Here is a 13,863-nt window from a genome sequence, read left to right as displayed (position 1 = left end):
GTGACAGATAGACGACAAACTCGCTTGGCATAATCGATCAGGTCTAATAACCGTCCTTGGTGATCGATCGAATGTCCTCGCATATCTCAACGAAATAAAATGCACCCTGGGTCCTTGCCTACTTCGTTTCTAAACGCACACAGCCATGCGCCAAGGGATAGTGCGTTTGCTAAAACTCGTGCCATACTAAAGATGTACGTGCGTAGTGATGTTGCAATGCGTTGCGTTTCCTGGAGACAGTGGTCTTATTTTAACGTGTTTCGTGAATGTGATTGTTGATCAATAACTCCATACTAACTTTATTTCATCGTTTTTGTTAGTAAAATCGCCATTGTTTCAAATATTCTTGCCAAAAACTACGCGTAAATTAGCGTACCTTTTTGTGAGTTCACATCGAGGCAAAACTCCCGAAGCACACAAAATGGCTGATAGTCGATGTGCGACAGCACAGGGCGCTAGATCGTTCGACCTTGAATGCGTGATTATGTTTTTACAAAAGTATCCGGACTTTACGCAAATCATTATGAACACGTCGGGTTATAAATTCGACATTCCTACGCTCATCGCTGATGCGAAAAAAATGGACATGAAAAAGACAGTGGAGGACATTTGGGAAGAATTTAATACGAACGGTACTAGTTCCGAACTGTACGAGGATGATCAACGCGAACAGAACAGCCAGCCTATGAGCGAAGTTTGGAACAATCAATTGGAAGCGGATACGGAGGATAAATCAACGAAAACAGATGAATCCGCTAATGAAGGCTCAGAATGCGGCGCTCTTCAGGACATTACCAATCAGTTCAAACAAAGATGCAAACTACGCAAAAACAGAAATAAAAATGTGACCTGTCTGGAGGTAGGCCATTCTTCATGAGCTTTCATAAATAAAACATTGTCCTCTGTGCATCGTTTTCGACTGGTTGTTTTGTGTAGTGTGCGTCATAATGTGTTAGTATCGTACTTTCAGTGATGTCCTACCTATTAACAATTGCACTGTTTCGTATGAATGTTTCATATAGTTATCTTCCTCCCCTCTTGCAGCACTGTGTGTTCTGTATGAATAATGGTGCTGACAGGGAAGTTTACGAAAGCCACAACTGCAAGGACGAATGGGGTAATGTAACATGTCCTGTTTTGCAAAAGTTCGTCTGCTCACGTTGCCATGCTACTGGGACGAATGCGCACACTGCCAAATATTGTCCCTTGAAACCGATCATCACGCCGGAAGATTGCTTGGTAATGGAGCAAAGGTGGCAACAAAAACGACGCCGTAGGCCTGCCGTTAATGTAAACACCAAGGGCATCGATAACCAAAGAAAACCTTTCATTCAAATTAAGAGCCGATCACGACTACGTTTTTAGGAAGAAACTTTTGCCTGAGGAGATGGAGAACAAACATGTTTTATTACTTTTTTACGAGTTGCTAAATGCTCTGCGAGCTTCAGCATCTAAATTTAATCAAAAAGTTTACCAAGAGTAAACCCTCGAGTAGTTGCATGACGAATGCAGCTTTGGCTGATCGTAATGTAAGCCATCGAAGAGAGCTAGTATTTATTAAGGAGTAGAGATTATGTGCAAGGTGAATAGCCTTGTGTTCGAATGAAGTACAGTAGGTACAGTAGGCGATCTTAACAATACGCAATTTGTGAGATCGTATGAATAACAACGAATCAAAGTTTTCAACAAATCGTGCCAATTGCGCAAGTGTTGAGGAATTGCTATCGTGAAATGATTTTTTCGTATCATTTTGTTTATTAGATGAGCTTACTTTCTATATTATCTATTTTTTTTAGTAACATCGATCGTGAATCAACAAACTATTAATGATTATGTCCAATAAAAGTGACAATAATATTAAGTTTATGTACGATACAAAACGGTCAGGAGCTTGGCAGAAATGTACTGTTACGTAAATTGAAACGGTCGAAACACATACTTTCTTTGATGACTCATTACACATTATACAACCTTTATAACGGATTTAAATTCTTCTAAATAAAAATTTCTATCTTGTGTAATGTCCTGTAGGATCATGACCGGTCGTATATCATTGTTCTGATCGCTAAACGTCAAAATGTAAATCCGTTAATTGGGCATGACAGCTTGCTGCGCAACTGTCATGCAGAAATACATTCTTTATTCGATCGTCGTTGAGAGAACATCTTCCGCCTTCCGTTCTTCCGTTCTTCCGTTCTTCCGTTCTTCCGTTCTTCCGTTTAATCTTTTCCGTTTGGTGCAACCATTGTAATTTCTGCTAGTGAAATTATTGATTTACGAGAGTGTAAAATAAAATCAGTGCATTACATCTCAGAAGTGGGATACCCCTCGTGCCTCCGCACCGTGCCGCCTTGGCTTCATCATCATTATCATCATGCCTACTCGTGACGAAATGCTTTGCGTCCTGTCGAACGCGGGGATTGTGGTTCCTCCTTCCGTCACCATCACCCAAATTCGGAAGCTGTTTTCCGAGGTAATGGGCATTAATACCTCTTCGTTGGGGGACGCGGAAGCATCCGTCGAAAAACCTGTTGCCGACGCTGATACCACGCGCTCGTCCGCCATTTTGGACGCTTCCATTGTTACACTCACAAAGCGCGATGACGCCATTTTGGACGCTCAGACCGGCGCGTCTGCAACGTGCCTTTCTTCCATTCTTGCTGCCGCAACACATAATGGAAATGATCCCATGGCCAAAAGTGATCCCTCTATTGCTCCCGATGACGAAATTCGGCAACTTCAGCAACGAATCGAATTACTGGAATTGCGTTGCAAGATCCAGGCACTGGAACTCCAGACGGGCTGTAATTCACCACCGGTTGCTGACTTGAAGCTGGATAAGACCATCGAGCCCTTTACGGGCGATGATGAGAGATGCATCCTACAATGGCTGGACGACTTGGAATACACTTTTTCGCTGCATCGAGTCAAGGAGGCGGATAAATTCGTCCACACTCGCCGGCTGCTAAAAGGATCTGCGGCTATTGTTGCCCAATCCTCTCGTGCCTCTACTGTGGAACAGTTAAAGGAGGAACTTATCTCCACTTTAAGCGTACCGCCTTCTGTTGAAACCGTACTTCGACAGTTACGATCCCGTCGTCTCTCTACAAAGGAAACTGCTTTGCGTTACGTGCTGGATATGCAACGTATCGCCAGTCGTGCTCCTGTTCCGGAACCCGAATTGGTCGACATCATTCTCGACGGTCTGGGTAACCCATCTCTCACTGCCGGAATGCGGTTCATAGCAACAAATGTAGAAGATTTAAAGCCGATGTTGAAAAAGTTCGAAGCGCTCCGGTCTCGAATAATCTTTAAACCAACCTCACCTTCTGTTCCGGAAAAAGCTCCTGTTTTGAACAGCCGAGGTATAACATCCAACATTAACCGATGTTATAACTGTTCGGAGTTTGGACATCACAAAAATAATTGCACTCGTCCCAACCGACCACCAGGGGCTTGCTTCAAGTGTTTCCAGATGGGACACACCCACAAAAATTGTCCTAAGACTGCTGCAAATGCTGCTGCCTATCCGGAAGCGACCAGCCATATTTCGGTAAATGGTCCTGAAGTCTTGGCATTGGACGAATTGCAAGAAGTGAGTATTTCTTTTCTAAAATTAGGAAAGCCGGTTGTGATAGTTCAGGGAATCCAATCTTTAATTGATACAGGTAGCGCAGTAAGCTTTATTAATGAATCAATAGTGCCAGTAGGACTTCTAGCTGCACTGACGCCTTCCAGATATCGTGGCCTTGGGAATTCTCATCTTTATACCCGTGGTCAGGTTATATGTCGCATTAAATTCAGAGAAGTGATTCTCAATCATTCCTTCATTATATTACCTGAAAAATCAATGGCCTGGCCAATTATTATAGGTAGGGATTTACTTCCGTCGTTTAATATTTACCTTACGTACCTTAAGAATTCCACCCCTTTCATGAAGTCACCTCGAAATGAAATTATATTACCAAACCAGGATGCGTTAAGCGTAGCAGCCACTGAACTTTCTAATATTGATGTTTATGAAACAGAGCTCGAACTTGACATTGGTCCCTCATTACGTTCAAAGGACGCTGCTCTTGTCTTATCAATTGTAAAAGAAAATTACCTGAACGATTCTATTCAGCGCACTAAGCTGATAGATTATAAAATGAAGATTAACCTCACTCACCAGACCCCCATTTTCACTAAACCTCGTAGACTCTCCTATGCGGAACGAAACCAAGTTAGGGAAATAGTTTCCAAATTATTAGATGAGCAGATCATAAGACCAAGTAATTCTCCCTATGCCTCCGCCCTGGTGCTCGTTCGGAAGAAAAGTGGAGAGATACGTATGTGCGTGGACTATCGACCAATCAATAAGATTACGGTAAGAGACAACTACCCCCTTCCATTGATTGAAACCTGTTTGGAACACCTTTGTAATAAGAAGTTTTTCAGTCTGTTAGATTTGAGAAGTGGATTTCATCAAGTGCAAATGGATGAATCTTCCATTCCCTACACCTCTTTTGTTACTCCCGATGGCCAATATGAATATACGAAAATGCCTTTTGGACTTAAGAATGCTCCGTCTGAATTTCAACGCTTTATTAATTCGATCCTTCGTGAATTTATTGCTGAAGAGAAAATAGTCGTCTATTTGGATGATATTATCATCGCTTCCGTTGACCTTCCGTCTCATTTAAAAACTTTAGAAGCTGTTCTACAAAGGATCAAGGAGTCTGGTCTTGAACTTCGCATTGATAAGTGCAAGTTTGCACATGAAGAGTTAGATTATTTAGGATACAAGGCAAATGCTTCCGGTATCCGACCAAGCAACAGGCATATTAGTGCTCTACGAAACTACCCGATGCCTTTAAATACAAAACAACTTAGACGATGCTTGGGATTATTCTCTTACTTCCGACGTTTTGTTCCATCATTTTCTTGCATAGCTAAACCGCTAACCAAACTCCTTCAGAAGGATGCTACCTTCAACTTTGATGTTAATTGCCGTGAGGCTTTTGAGGCTCTTCGTGAGAGGCTAATTCAATCTCCCGTCCTCGCCATTTTTGACCCAAAAAGGGAAACCGAGCTTCACTGTGATGCAAGTTCATTTGGGTTTGGAGCAGTTCTGTTACAAAAGCAAGACGATAATAAACTTCATCCGATTGCCTATTTCTCGAAAACTACTTCGAAAGAGGAAGCAAAGTTGCATAGCTACGAGCTAGAAACGCTTTCAGTAATTTACGCACTTAAAAGATTTCACACCTATGTCCATGGACTTCCGCTCAAGATCTTTACGGATTGTAACTCATTGGTTGAAACCTTAAAGAATCGTAATGGCTCTGCAAAAATTGCTCGATGGTCCCTATTCTTAGAAAACTATGATTATTCTATTCATTATCGTTCTGGAACTTCCATGGCTCATGTCGACGCCTTGAGCCGAACCGAAGCCATCGGTGCTATCAGTGAGTTAGATCTGGATTTCCAACTACAGATTGCACAATCTCGAGACCCTTCTATTGAATCCCTGAAGCGTAGACTTGAAACTGGTTCCGTTGAAGGATTTATCTTACAAGACGGTTTAGTATATCATCAATCTTCTGTCAATCCTCTTCAATTATATGTACCCTTTGAGATGGTGGATAATGTTATTCGACATAACCACGAAAAGATTGGCCATTTGGCCACTGTTAAGACCTTTGATTCTATTCGCCGACATTACTGGTTTCCTCAGATGAAAACCCGAATTGAGACTTTCATTAAAAATTGCATCAAATGCATCCTTTATTCAGCACCACCTCGAGTCAACGCTCGAAATCTATTCAGTATTCCGAAAGTACCCTTGCCGTTTGACACCCTGCATATTGATCATTTAGGTCCATTACCTAATACCGGTTCCCGTAAGAAATATCTTCTGGTTGTTATAGATGCTTTCACCAAATTTACAAAACTGTACGCTACTGCGACCACTAATACTCACGAGGTATGCGATATTCTTAACCAATATATGTCTTATTATAGTAGGCCAAGGCGCATTATAAGCGACCGTGCGACCTGTTTTACATCAACCCTTTTTAAGGAGTTCCTTGAATCTCACAATATTTCTCATATATTAAACGCTACAGCTTCTCCTCAAGCTAATGGTCAGGTCGAACGTGTTAATCGCGTGATTCGTCCCATATTAAGTAAATTATCTGATCTCGCCGATCATTCTGATTGGAACTTGCACTTACGCACTGCCGAGTATGCTCTTAATAATACTGTCCACAGTTCTACGAATTTTCTTCCATCTGTTCTTCTCTTCGGAACCGAGCAGCGGGGTGAGGTTGTAGATGAGTTACGCGAATTCCTTGAGTCTAAGATAGAAGATGGAGGAAAGGATATCAGTCATCTCCGTTCCGAGGCACAAACAAATATTAGAGCGTCACAAGACAGAAATGAACGATACGTTGCAGGAAAGACTAGACCAGCCCCTAATTTTAAGGAAGGAGAGTTAGTTGCCATTCGATATACAGACACGGCTAATGTTAGCAAAAAGCTTAACAAAAGGTTCCGCGGCCCTTACGTAATTCATAAAGTTCTTCCCCACGACAGGTACGTTGTTAGGGATGTCGAAGGATGTCAGAATACGCAGATGGCATATGATGGCGTTTTAGAAGCGGACAAGTTGAGGAAATGGGCTATCAGTGCTGAAACATAGGAGAACTTCTGTAGTAGTCAGAATTGAGGTCAATTCTAGGTCAGGACAGCCGAGCTGTAATGTCCTGTAGGATCATGACCGGTCGTATATCATTGTTCTGATCGCTAAACGTCAAAATGTAAATCCGTTAATTGGGCATGACAGCTTGCTGCGCAACTGTCATGCAGAAATACATTCTTTATTCGATCGTCGTTGAGAGAACATCTTCCGCCTTCCGTTCTTCCGTTCTTCCGTTCTTCCGTTCTTCCGTTCTTCCGTTTAATCTTTTCCGTTTGGTGCAACCATTGTAATTTCTGCTAGTGAAATTATTGATTTACGAGAGTGTAAAATAAAATCAGTGCATTACACTTGTAAATTCAAGCTTTTTTATACGCATCGGAATAACTTTGTATTTACCGTAGTACTAGCAAGTGAATACACTTACTTGAATTACACTTACATAAATACTTGGTTATTTATTCGACACTACAACAGCTTTACGATTCACAGCTTGCTGCTGGAGTCCTCAAAACTACTCACGTTGGAACGTTATCTTCTACCAATCTATTATTTCAGCCGTTCAATCGTACGCATCAACGTCTCTATGAGGGCCTACGACGACTTAAATAGACCTGGTATCTTACTAATCACATGATCAGCTCACCAGATCTTATTCGCTGTACGAGAGTGAGTTGAGGATGATGATGCCCGTGCAGCTCATAGAATTGATCATTACAGCGGCTCCTTGTTGTCCTTCCACACAAACAGGACTAAAAATCTTTCTGATTATCTCCTGTCGAACGTGACTCCGAAGGTTTCGTCACATTTCGTGGAGGTTTAGTCCATGTCTTAGAGGCATATGTGAGTAATGGGATTTTTATATCCCGCTATAGCTTCGTTCGTCGCGATTATTATTATGAGTAGAGAAGAATGGAGAAGATGTGCATAATGTGTATAAACTAACATATTTGTACGTTCATCAACAATTTGTCGCTACTGTATTTCTCTTCCAATGGGCAAAAAGTTTCGGTGTCATCTAGTTATCTTGGTATCAACTGTCAATCAATCGAATGACGTTTCTGACGTTTCGGACAATTTTTCTCAACCGATTGGAAATAAAAAAGAATTGAAAGCGACGGACCGAGAGCACCAACAAAAGATCCGGAGATCCTTTCTGTGGCCGCAGTTAAGCAGTCCGACCAACTACCACCTTCCAGCCAGTAAAACTAAACGGGCTAGAAAAAATGGCATCCGTTACATCGAAAACCCCGATGCTTCGTGCTGCAGCGGTAAGATTGGTTTGCTATTCCGCAATTTTGCACACCTTCGTATGTTTCCTTGCTGGCGGGCGAAGTGTCAAATCTCGTTACGTAAATTGTTCTACGTGATGAAATAATCTTCGAGCCCTTCTATTCGGGAGAATAGTTTACTGCAATAGATGGATTATTAATTGCTGTGATTCAAGAGTATTGATCGATTGACCGAAATGTGGGTGTGTTTTTTTCTAGGCCCGTGGCTATGCCGCTCATGCCCAGGCTGCCGCTGCAAGCCGTGGATCGGGCGAAGTGCAGACGACCACCCTTCCTAACAAGCTGGTCGTTTCATCGGCGGAACCGAATGCTCCTGTGTCCCGGATTTCTATCGCTTTCCGGTAGGTACAATACAATACAGGCGACACTTCATGGCGATGCGTTGATTGAATGTTTTGCTTTGACTGTCGTTACAGTGCCGGATCGCGCAACGAAACTGCCGACAGCCTAGGTGCAGCACACGTGCTGCGTGCTGCCGGAGGTCTCTCCACCAAGTCAGCTACCGCGTTTGGCATTACGCGCAACATTCAGCAGGCTGGCGGTTCCCTGACGTCTTTGGCCGACCGTGAGGTGGTATCGTACAGTGTTGCCGTGACGAAAGATCAGCTGGAGGTTGGTTTGAAGTATCTGGAGGCTACCGCCACCGGCCAGGTGTTCAAGCCCTGGGAGCTGGCCGAACTGGTACCCACCATCCGCAACGAGCTGGCCCGTTTGCCGGCTGAAGTCCAAGCCGTCGAATTGCTGCACAAGGCCGCCTTCCGAGACGGACTGGGCAATTCCGTCTTCTGCCCAGACTATCTGGTCGGCAAGCATTCGTCGGAAACGATGCAGCACTACTTTGCGACCAACTGCACCACAAACCGTGCGGCCGTTGCCGGTGTCGGTGTTGATCATCAGCTGCTGGTTGGCTTTGCCCAGAGCCTTGCACTTGAGTCTGGGGCCGGTGGCGATAATAAGTCCACCTTCAACACCGGTGAAGTGCGTCGCGAAGGAGCCGGTTCTCGCGCTGCCGTAGCCGTGGGCGCCCAAGCTGTTGGTTGGAAAACGGCATTGAACGAAGCTGCTGCCTTCTGGGTGCTGCACTTCGCTTCGGGTGTGGGCCCGGCAACCAAGCGTGGTGCTAACAATGGTGCCCTCACGAAGGCGCTCGCTGGTGTTAACTCTAGTTCTCTGTTCAACGGATACTCCGATAATGGAATGTTCGGATTCATCGTGTCTGGAAATGCGAAGGATGCTGGCAAGGCGGTTGAGGCCGGTGTAAAGGCCCTTAAATCGCTCTCAGTTTCCGATGCGTGTGTGGCCCGCGGTAAGGCTTTGGCCGTTATGGCCGTGGCTGATATTACTGAGAACCAAAGCTCCCTGCACCATCAGCTGGGCGAAGAGTCGGTCGTCTTAGGACAAGTGTACAAGAAGAATGACCTGATTGCTGCCGTCAATGCCGTCACCACTGGTGATGTTCAAGCTGTAAGTGCTTTTAAATTCTAATGTTGAGTTACATCAAATTGACACATACATTATTAATCCCATTTTCAGGCCGCCAGGAAGGTTGCTTCCAGCAAATTGGCCATCGGTGCCGTTGGCAATCTGTCCCACGTGCCGCATCTTTGTGAGTTGCATTAATTCCCGAAATAGAAGTAGCACGGCCGAGAGAGGAAGGGAAATTTTCTGGAAAATGTTACTGTTATTGTTTCTTCATCCTGTGGGACACCAACTCCGATGTCGTATTTGTACGTGGCAACCAGCGCAGGCACAGAGAAACATAAACGCACTATGCATAGCAGAAGCTGTAGTATAATTCAAACTTAAAAACTATCCGACGACAAAACCGTACAGACGAGACGCCCCCAACAGAACGAAATTGAAATTAATTGGATATGCGACCCCTTGGGGTCGGCATTGGCTAGTGGTATCGTCATAACCATATAAAACCAAGGAATAGATTGATTCTATATCGATGTATTGGATGTGTTTTACTGGGCTATGGAAGGAAAGCTAACCCCACTCGTGGTGCAAAAACAATTTATTCAATAAATAGGATAAACGTCAATTTTTCCCTGTTGTTTCAAAAAATTTCCGAACACTGTTTCGTGTAAATAAGTTTCTTTTATTATTCACGTATAGTACAGTAATAGTTAAAATAGATTGCGATATGGAGTGTAATCAATAGTTATACTCGTGCCTTGCCATTAGATTACACTTTGTTGCATGGATTGACTGGGGCAGAGATAAACGCTAGATAAGAGATATAACAACTGCAGTTGCGGTTATATAAATGTGTACACAAAGAGCCTCATACGCCTCAGAAAATACCGGTTAAAACAATTGCAACGAAAAGCAGACCTATAACGATCCAATAGCCCCAGGTAGAATTTTGCGTGGTGATTGTTCCGATTTGGTGCGTTTCACGATTTATTCGTCCATCGGTCGTTTCCATCGTTTGCGCCAAATCATCCAAGATATCTGAAATGGGTAAAGGAAAATCTCTGTAAAGTTCTGGTGATTAGAAATCAATCATCGTGCAATTACCATTATGACGATCGACCTCTCCGCCTATTCTCGTTGCTAGCTCCTTTTGTCGCGCAATCACTTGGGAAAGAGCTTCGAGGCCTTCATTTTGGTCTTCCAGAATCCTTGTCTGCTGGGAGCGTAAATCAGCCACAGTATAGTTGCTTTGCGATGGTATCAGCGCTGGCTCATCATCATCATCATCGGCAAAAGTCCTTCGGGCAGGGTTGTTGCTACCCGATTCAAACAGAGCTGACCGGGCGGCCGACGGTTCCACGTACGTGAATTGACGCTGTAATTGAATCAGCTTCGACTGTAGGGCTTCTATTCTGCGCTGCCTTCGTTCGGCTTCCCCAGAAGTAAGTGTGTTCGAGATGAGCCCAAGCTTTCGGGTTAACTGATCCAGCTCACTGCCGAGTTGCTTCAGCCGCACTCGCACCGTACCGGACAGGACGCCATATTCGCGGGACAGCTGATTTTCTCTGTTGCGTGCCGCTAGCTGGGATTGAATATCGTTGCTCAGATTCTCGCACGCATCCAGCTCGGTCAGCCTTGAAAGGGTGGTGGCAATGAAAGAACAAAACATAGAATAAAGAGAATCTATAGCGCAATTTCGTTCCTCACCAAGGATCCCCGTCGATGTTAATTAAAGCCATGTTGAAGCACCAAAGCCGAATAGGACAAGTGTGGTCAGCAGGGTAGCACTACGCACAACATGAAAATGATGAGTAATTTAATTATTTTGATAAGGCGATCGAGAGGCAGAAACAAAAACATACAAGAAAACGATCCAGCACCCGCTCGACTGTCACACGGAGCTCGATTTTACCCAAGTAACAATTCCAGTCGATTGTGTTCCAGCTGTCAAAATGCTGCATTTTTCGCTACTTCGATTAACGTAAAATGTATTCAAAATTAAAAGTCGCAGGTTTAGTTAGGTAAAATTAGCAATCATGTATTCTAATCTCATTTGTCTAACAATTAAGCGAAGAATGGCCTGGTTTTCTGGTCTAAATGAGCACTTACCGTGGCCGTTGCAAAATTTTCTTTCGTTAGGTTGAAATGGACCTTAATCCATTTTGACAGTTGTTGTTCCCACAACATTTTTCTCCGAGCGAACGTGAGAAGGTGGCTTTGCAGTTCCAATTTATGTTTCCATTTTATGTGAGTAAGTCGCACATAAGTTTGCACAATATTGTATCGCTGCGTTCGTCCCGAAAAAGGTTAGTTACAAAGTGCATCGAAATGTAGCAATTGCGTGTGTGTTCCGTGCTGTGGTGGGATAGAAAAGCGTTAATCAATTGCAGTGATTGCCCAGACACCAATAACACCTATTCTTCACCAGAATTGGTTGCCCCGTCATAGTGAATGTGCTGGGTCAATCGTGTATTGTTGAGTGTTTTTTCATAGGAAAGGTGTTATTTATTTTGGTTAAGATCACTAATAGTGCGTGAGATGAGGGAATGTGTTGCTGTGTGTGCTGTTTTTCCAAGGTGGAAGAGCTTGGAAGAGTGTAATTTGAACGTAAAATAAAAGAACAAACCCCTGGGATCCCCAAAACAGCCCCCCTCTTAAAAGTTCCTTGAAATCATTCTCAATGGCTGCTGCGTTGACGTTGGCAGCACAGCAGTATGCGTGTATTCTGTGGCATTGGTTGCGAGAGTAGTGGTGGTTTGGTAAAGTTCAAACAACAAAAGCACCAGTTTCGTTCCATACGGAAATGAAAAACTTATGGAGCATCCAGAAGCAATACAGTGATTGAAGGGTAGTTTGTGCGTGTGTGTGTGTGTTTGGGAAATTGGCAACAATAACATGGCTTAATTTTCTGAACCATATTTCCTCACAGATTGCGCCTTCTACGTAAATTAGAGGCGACCCTGGAAGAGGGAGAAAAAAACAACGTTTCATGCTGCTACACAACGCACAACACAGCAGGCAAGGCACACAGTGGACGTTGTTAGATGCTGTGACGCCATGTACAAAGAAAATTCCATCACAATGCACCCCGAGGCTGTTTTCGGCTGACATTCAAACAGTTTCGATCCGTGGGAGAACGCCACTCGAACTTTATTAAAAGCATGGTAAGTACTTCACTTTATTGCTACGCATCGTCAGTTGTTGTTATGTGGTTAGTATTGTATACTTTGCATGAAAATTCTGTCCTCTATGGATAAAGTTGCTAATGTAGAATTGACTGGCTATTGCAAAAAAGGATACGAAAGTTCCAGTGTGTGCGTGGCGGAGGGGAGCACACTTACGTCATCTACCCACGCTGGGGGTGCCAAAATAACCTCGATTCCGAAGAGTGCAAAAGTAGCCAGCTGTTGGAAGAATTGAGATTACAGGCAGTACCGAAGTGTCAATAGGGATGACATTTATACTCCTTGCAAACATACGGATCGGTTTGTAAACGACCATATGTTAGCATTCTTCGCCCAGGCAACTATATGTGTGCGTAGGTATGTGGAATTATGATTATACTTTCTATGACATGAACCTGTCCCTCCCGAGGTGTGTGCTTTTTGAAAGCAATCCTTTCGAGCAACCTTTGCTTCTTCAATGGGTGAATGTTTTCCTTCCACCCACATGTAAAACATAGCCAACCTCAAGATCGGCTATTCAACTGTGCGCGCGCTTTCCTTCGCGAATACGTTCAACAATCGGTAATAAGCTTAGGCTAGAGAGTGTGAGAAAATGCGTATATGTAGCGACGACACACCGGCCTACTTCTGCTAGCTTGTAACAAGCTCTATTCCATCCAATAGTGCTGTCTATCTGTCGCACGCGTAGCCACCCTGCTTGCCATTCACTTCTACCATCTCGGACGGATGTTCGGGCCAATAATCGCTCCCCCCGTATGACAGTCGCGAAGGTGCGCGCTTTTCTATAGTGGTGAAAAAAAAAACAATAAATCTAAGCACAACAGTTCGTATTGCGCCGAAAGCTATACGTGGCATATGGTAGTTGTTGGTCAAACTGGGAAGATACGCCGTACTACGGACTCGACAACAAACTGAACGGAATCAAGTTTGCATTGAAATGCAACTGTGTCGAAAAAAATGTCGTACTTCATAGCCAACTCAACAGTCCCGCTTGTAAATCACGTTTCCATTGGTTATCTGTTGTAATTTCGATGTTGTTAAGGTTCTGATAAGCGTATCGATAGTGTGTGTAGGTGTTGTTTCACGCGTTATCTTATCAGCGTTGTGCGTGTAGTGTTGGCTCGATAAGCGGTGGTATTTTGGCCGACCAATATGGCTTATTTGAGGTAATATTTAGTGTTCTTTTGCCTCGCTAAACCCAGCTAATCTGTTGAATACCATTGGAAATTGTACAGCTTGTAGTATTCGTTTACTTACTGTTTGCAAAATATTCTCTTCCTCATCT

General features: G+C 43.7%; 5 protein-coding genes across 7 annotated transcripts in view; 4 read left to right on the top strand and 1 right to left on the bottom strand.

Annotated features, from left to right (window-relative positions):
- The first annotated feature begins 176 nt into the window (after window positions 1-176).
- On the top strand, window positions 177-2,011 carry LOC128303504 (uncharacterized). Its single transcript, XM_053040482.1, has 2 exons — window positions 177-859; window positions 1,045-2,011. The coding sequence occupies exons 1-2, from the start codon at window positions 422-424 to the stop codon at window positions 1,363-1,365; spliced, it is 759 nt and encodes a 252-aa protein (XP_052896442.1). The 5' UTR covers window positions 177-421; the 3' UTR covers window positions 1,366-2,011.
- Window positions 2,012-3,850: 1,839 nt separating this feature from the next.
- On the top strand, window positions 3,851-6,935 carry LOC128304243 (uncharacterized). The gene is made up of 4 exons (XM_053041401.1): window positions 3,851-4,170; window positions 5,392-5,566; window positions 6,065-6,148; window positions 6,320-6,935. Exons 1-4 carry the CDS (start codon window positions 3,851-3,853, stop codon window positions 6,680-6,682), a joined length of 942 nt encoding a protein of 313 aa, XP_052897361.1. The 3' UTR covers window positions 6,683-6,935.
- An 826-nt stretch (window positions 6,936-7,761) lies between these two features.
- On the top strand, window positions 7,762-10,028 carry LOC128301116 (cytochrome b-c1 complex subunit 2, mitochondrial). Its single transcript, XM_053037441.1, has 4 exons — window positions 7,762-7,950; window positions 8,170-8,312; window positions 8,388-9,435; window positions 9,505-10,028. Exons 1-4 carry the CDS (start codon window positions 7,906-7,908, stop codon window positions 9,589-9,591), a joined length of 1,323 nt encoding a protein of 440 aa, XP_052893401.1. The 5' UTR covers window positions 7,762-7,905; the 3' UTR covers window positions 9,592-10,028.
- Window positions 10,029-10,067: 39 nt separating this feature from the next.
- LOC128303895 (syntaxin-8) lies at window positions 10,068-11,292 on the bottom strand. Of its 2 annotated transcripts, XM_053040978.1 has the most exons (4): window positions 11,256-11,292; window positions 11,101-11,180; window positions 10,498-11,027; window positions 10,068-10,431 (listed from the first exon to the last, which is right to left on the bottom strand). In XM_053040978.1, exons 2-4 carry the CDS (start codon window positions 11,130-11,132, stop codon window positions 10,271-10,273), a joined length of 723 nt encoding a protein of 240 aa, XP_052896938.1. In that variant the 5' UTR covers window positions 11,133-11,180; window positions 11,256-11,292; the 3' UTR covers window positions 10,068-10,270. The 2 variants fall into 2 exon arrangements, with proteins under 2 accessions (XP_052896938.1, XP_052896937.1); XM_053040977.1 differs by having other exon boundaries at window positions 11,101-11,257.
- Window positions 11,293-11,597: 305 nt separating this feature from the next.
- LOC128301918 (transmembrane protein 184B) overlaps window positions 11,598-13,863 on the top strand; it is a 32,381-nt gene continuing 30,115 nt past the window's right edge. Inside the window, exon 1 of one of the 2 annotated variants that reach the window (XM_053038592.1) lies at window positions 11,598-11,699. The gene's annotated coding sequence lies outside the window, so the exon portion shown is untranslated. Of the gene's footprint in view, window positions 11,700-11,755; window positions 11,892-13,863 lie in introns of those variants that run through there. The other variant, XM_053038591.1, reaches the window with a different exon arrangement.

The sequence above is a fragment of the Anopheles moucheti genome, chromosome 3, assembly GCF_943734755.1.
Source record: "Anopheles moucheti chromosome 3, idAnoMoucSN_F20_07, whole genome shotgun sequence".
Classification (NCBI taxonomy): domain Eukaryota; kingdom Metazoa; phylum Arthropoda; class Insecta; order Diptera; family Culicidae; genus Anopheles; species Anopheles moucheti.
The sequence above is the reverse complement of the archived record's forward strand: the minus strand, read 5'-3'. Positions and strand labels throughout refer to the sequence as shown.

What these genes read in the sequence shown, in the direction of transcription:
- LOC128303504 (XM_053040482.1), top strand. Translation starts at nt 422, where the DNA reads ATGGCTGATAGTCGATGTGCGACAGCACAGGGCGCTAGATCGTTCGAC. An exon ending in AAAATGTGACCTGTCTGGAG is followed by an intron (nt 860 to 1,044) that starts GTAGGCCATTCT and finishes CCCCTCTTGCAG; the next exon opens with CACTGTGTGTTCTGTATGAA.
- LOC128304243 (XM_053041401.1), top strand. Translation starts at nt 3,851, where the DNA reads ATGGCCTGGCCAATTATTATAGGTAGGGATTTACTTCCGTCGTTTAAT. An exon ending in TTATCTTACAAGACGGTTTA is followed by an intron (nt 5,567 to 6,064) that starts GTATATCATCAA and finishes CTTTTTAAGGAG; the next exon opens with TTCCTTGAATCTCACAATAT. An exon ending in AGGTCGAACGTGTTAATCGC is followed by an intron (nt 6,149 to 6,319) that starts GTGATTCGTCCC and finishes GTTGTAGATGAG; the next exon opens with TTACGCGAATTCCTTGAGTC.
- LOC128301116 (XM_053037441.1), top strand. Translation starts at nt 7,906, where the DNA reads ATGGCATCCGTTACATCGAAAACCCCGATGCTTCGTGCTGCAGCG. An exon ending in CGGATTTCTATCGCTTTCCG is followed by an intron (nt 8,313 to 8,387) that starts GTAGGTACAATA and finishes CTGTCGTTACAG; the next exon opens with TGCCGGATCGCGCAACGAAA. An exon ending in CCACTGGTGATGTTCAAGCT is followed by an intron (nt 9,436 to 9,504) that starts GTAAGTGCTTTT and finishes TCCCATTTTCAG; the next exon opens with GCCGCCAGGAAGGTTGCTTC.
- LOC128303895 (XM_053040978.1), bottom strand. Translation starts at nt 11,132, where the DNA reads ATGGCTTTAATTAACATCGACGGGGATCCTTG. An exon ending in AACATCGACGGGGATCCTTG is followed by an intron (nt 11,028 to 11,100) that starts GTGAGGAACGAA and finishes CACCCTTTCAAG; the next exon opens with GCTGACCGAGCTGGATGCGT. An exon ending in AGAGGTCGATCGTCATAATG is followed by an intron (nt 10,432 to 10,497) that starts GTAATTGCACGA and finishes TACCCATTTCAG; the next exon opens with ATATCTTGGATGATTTGGCG.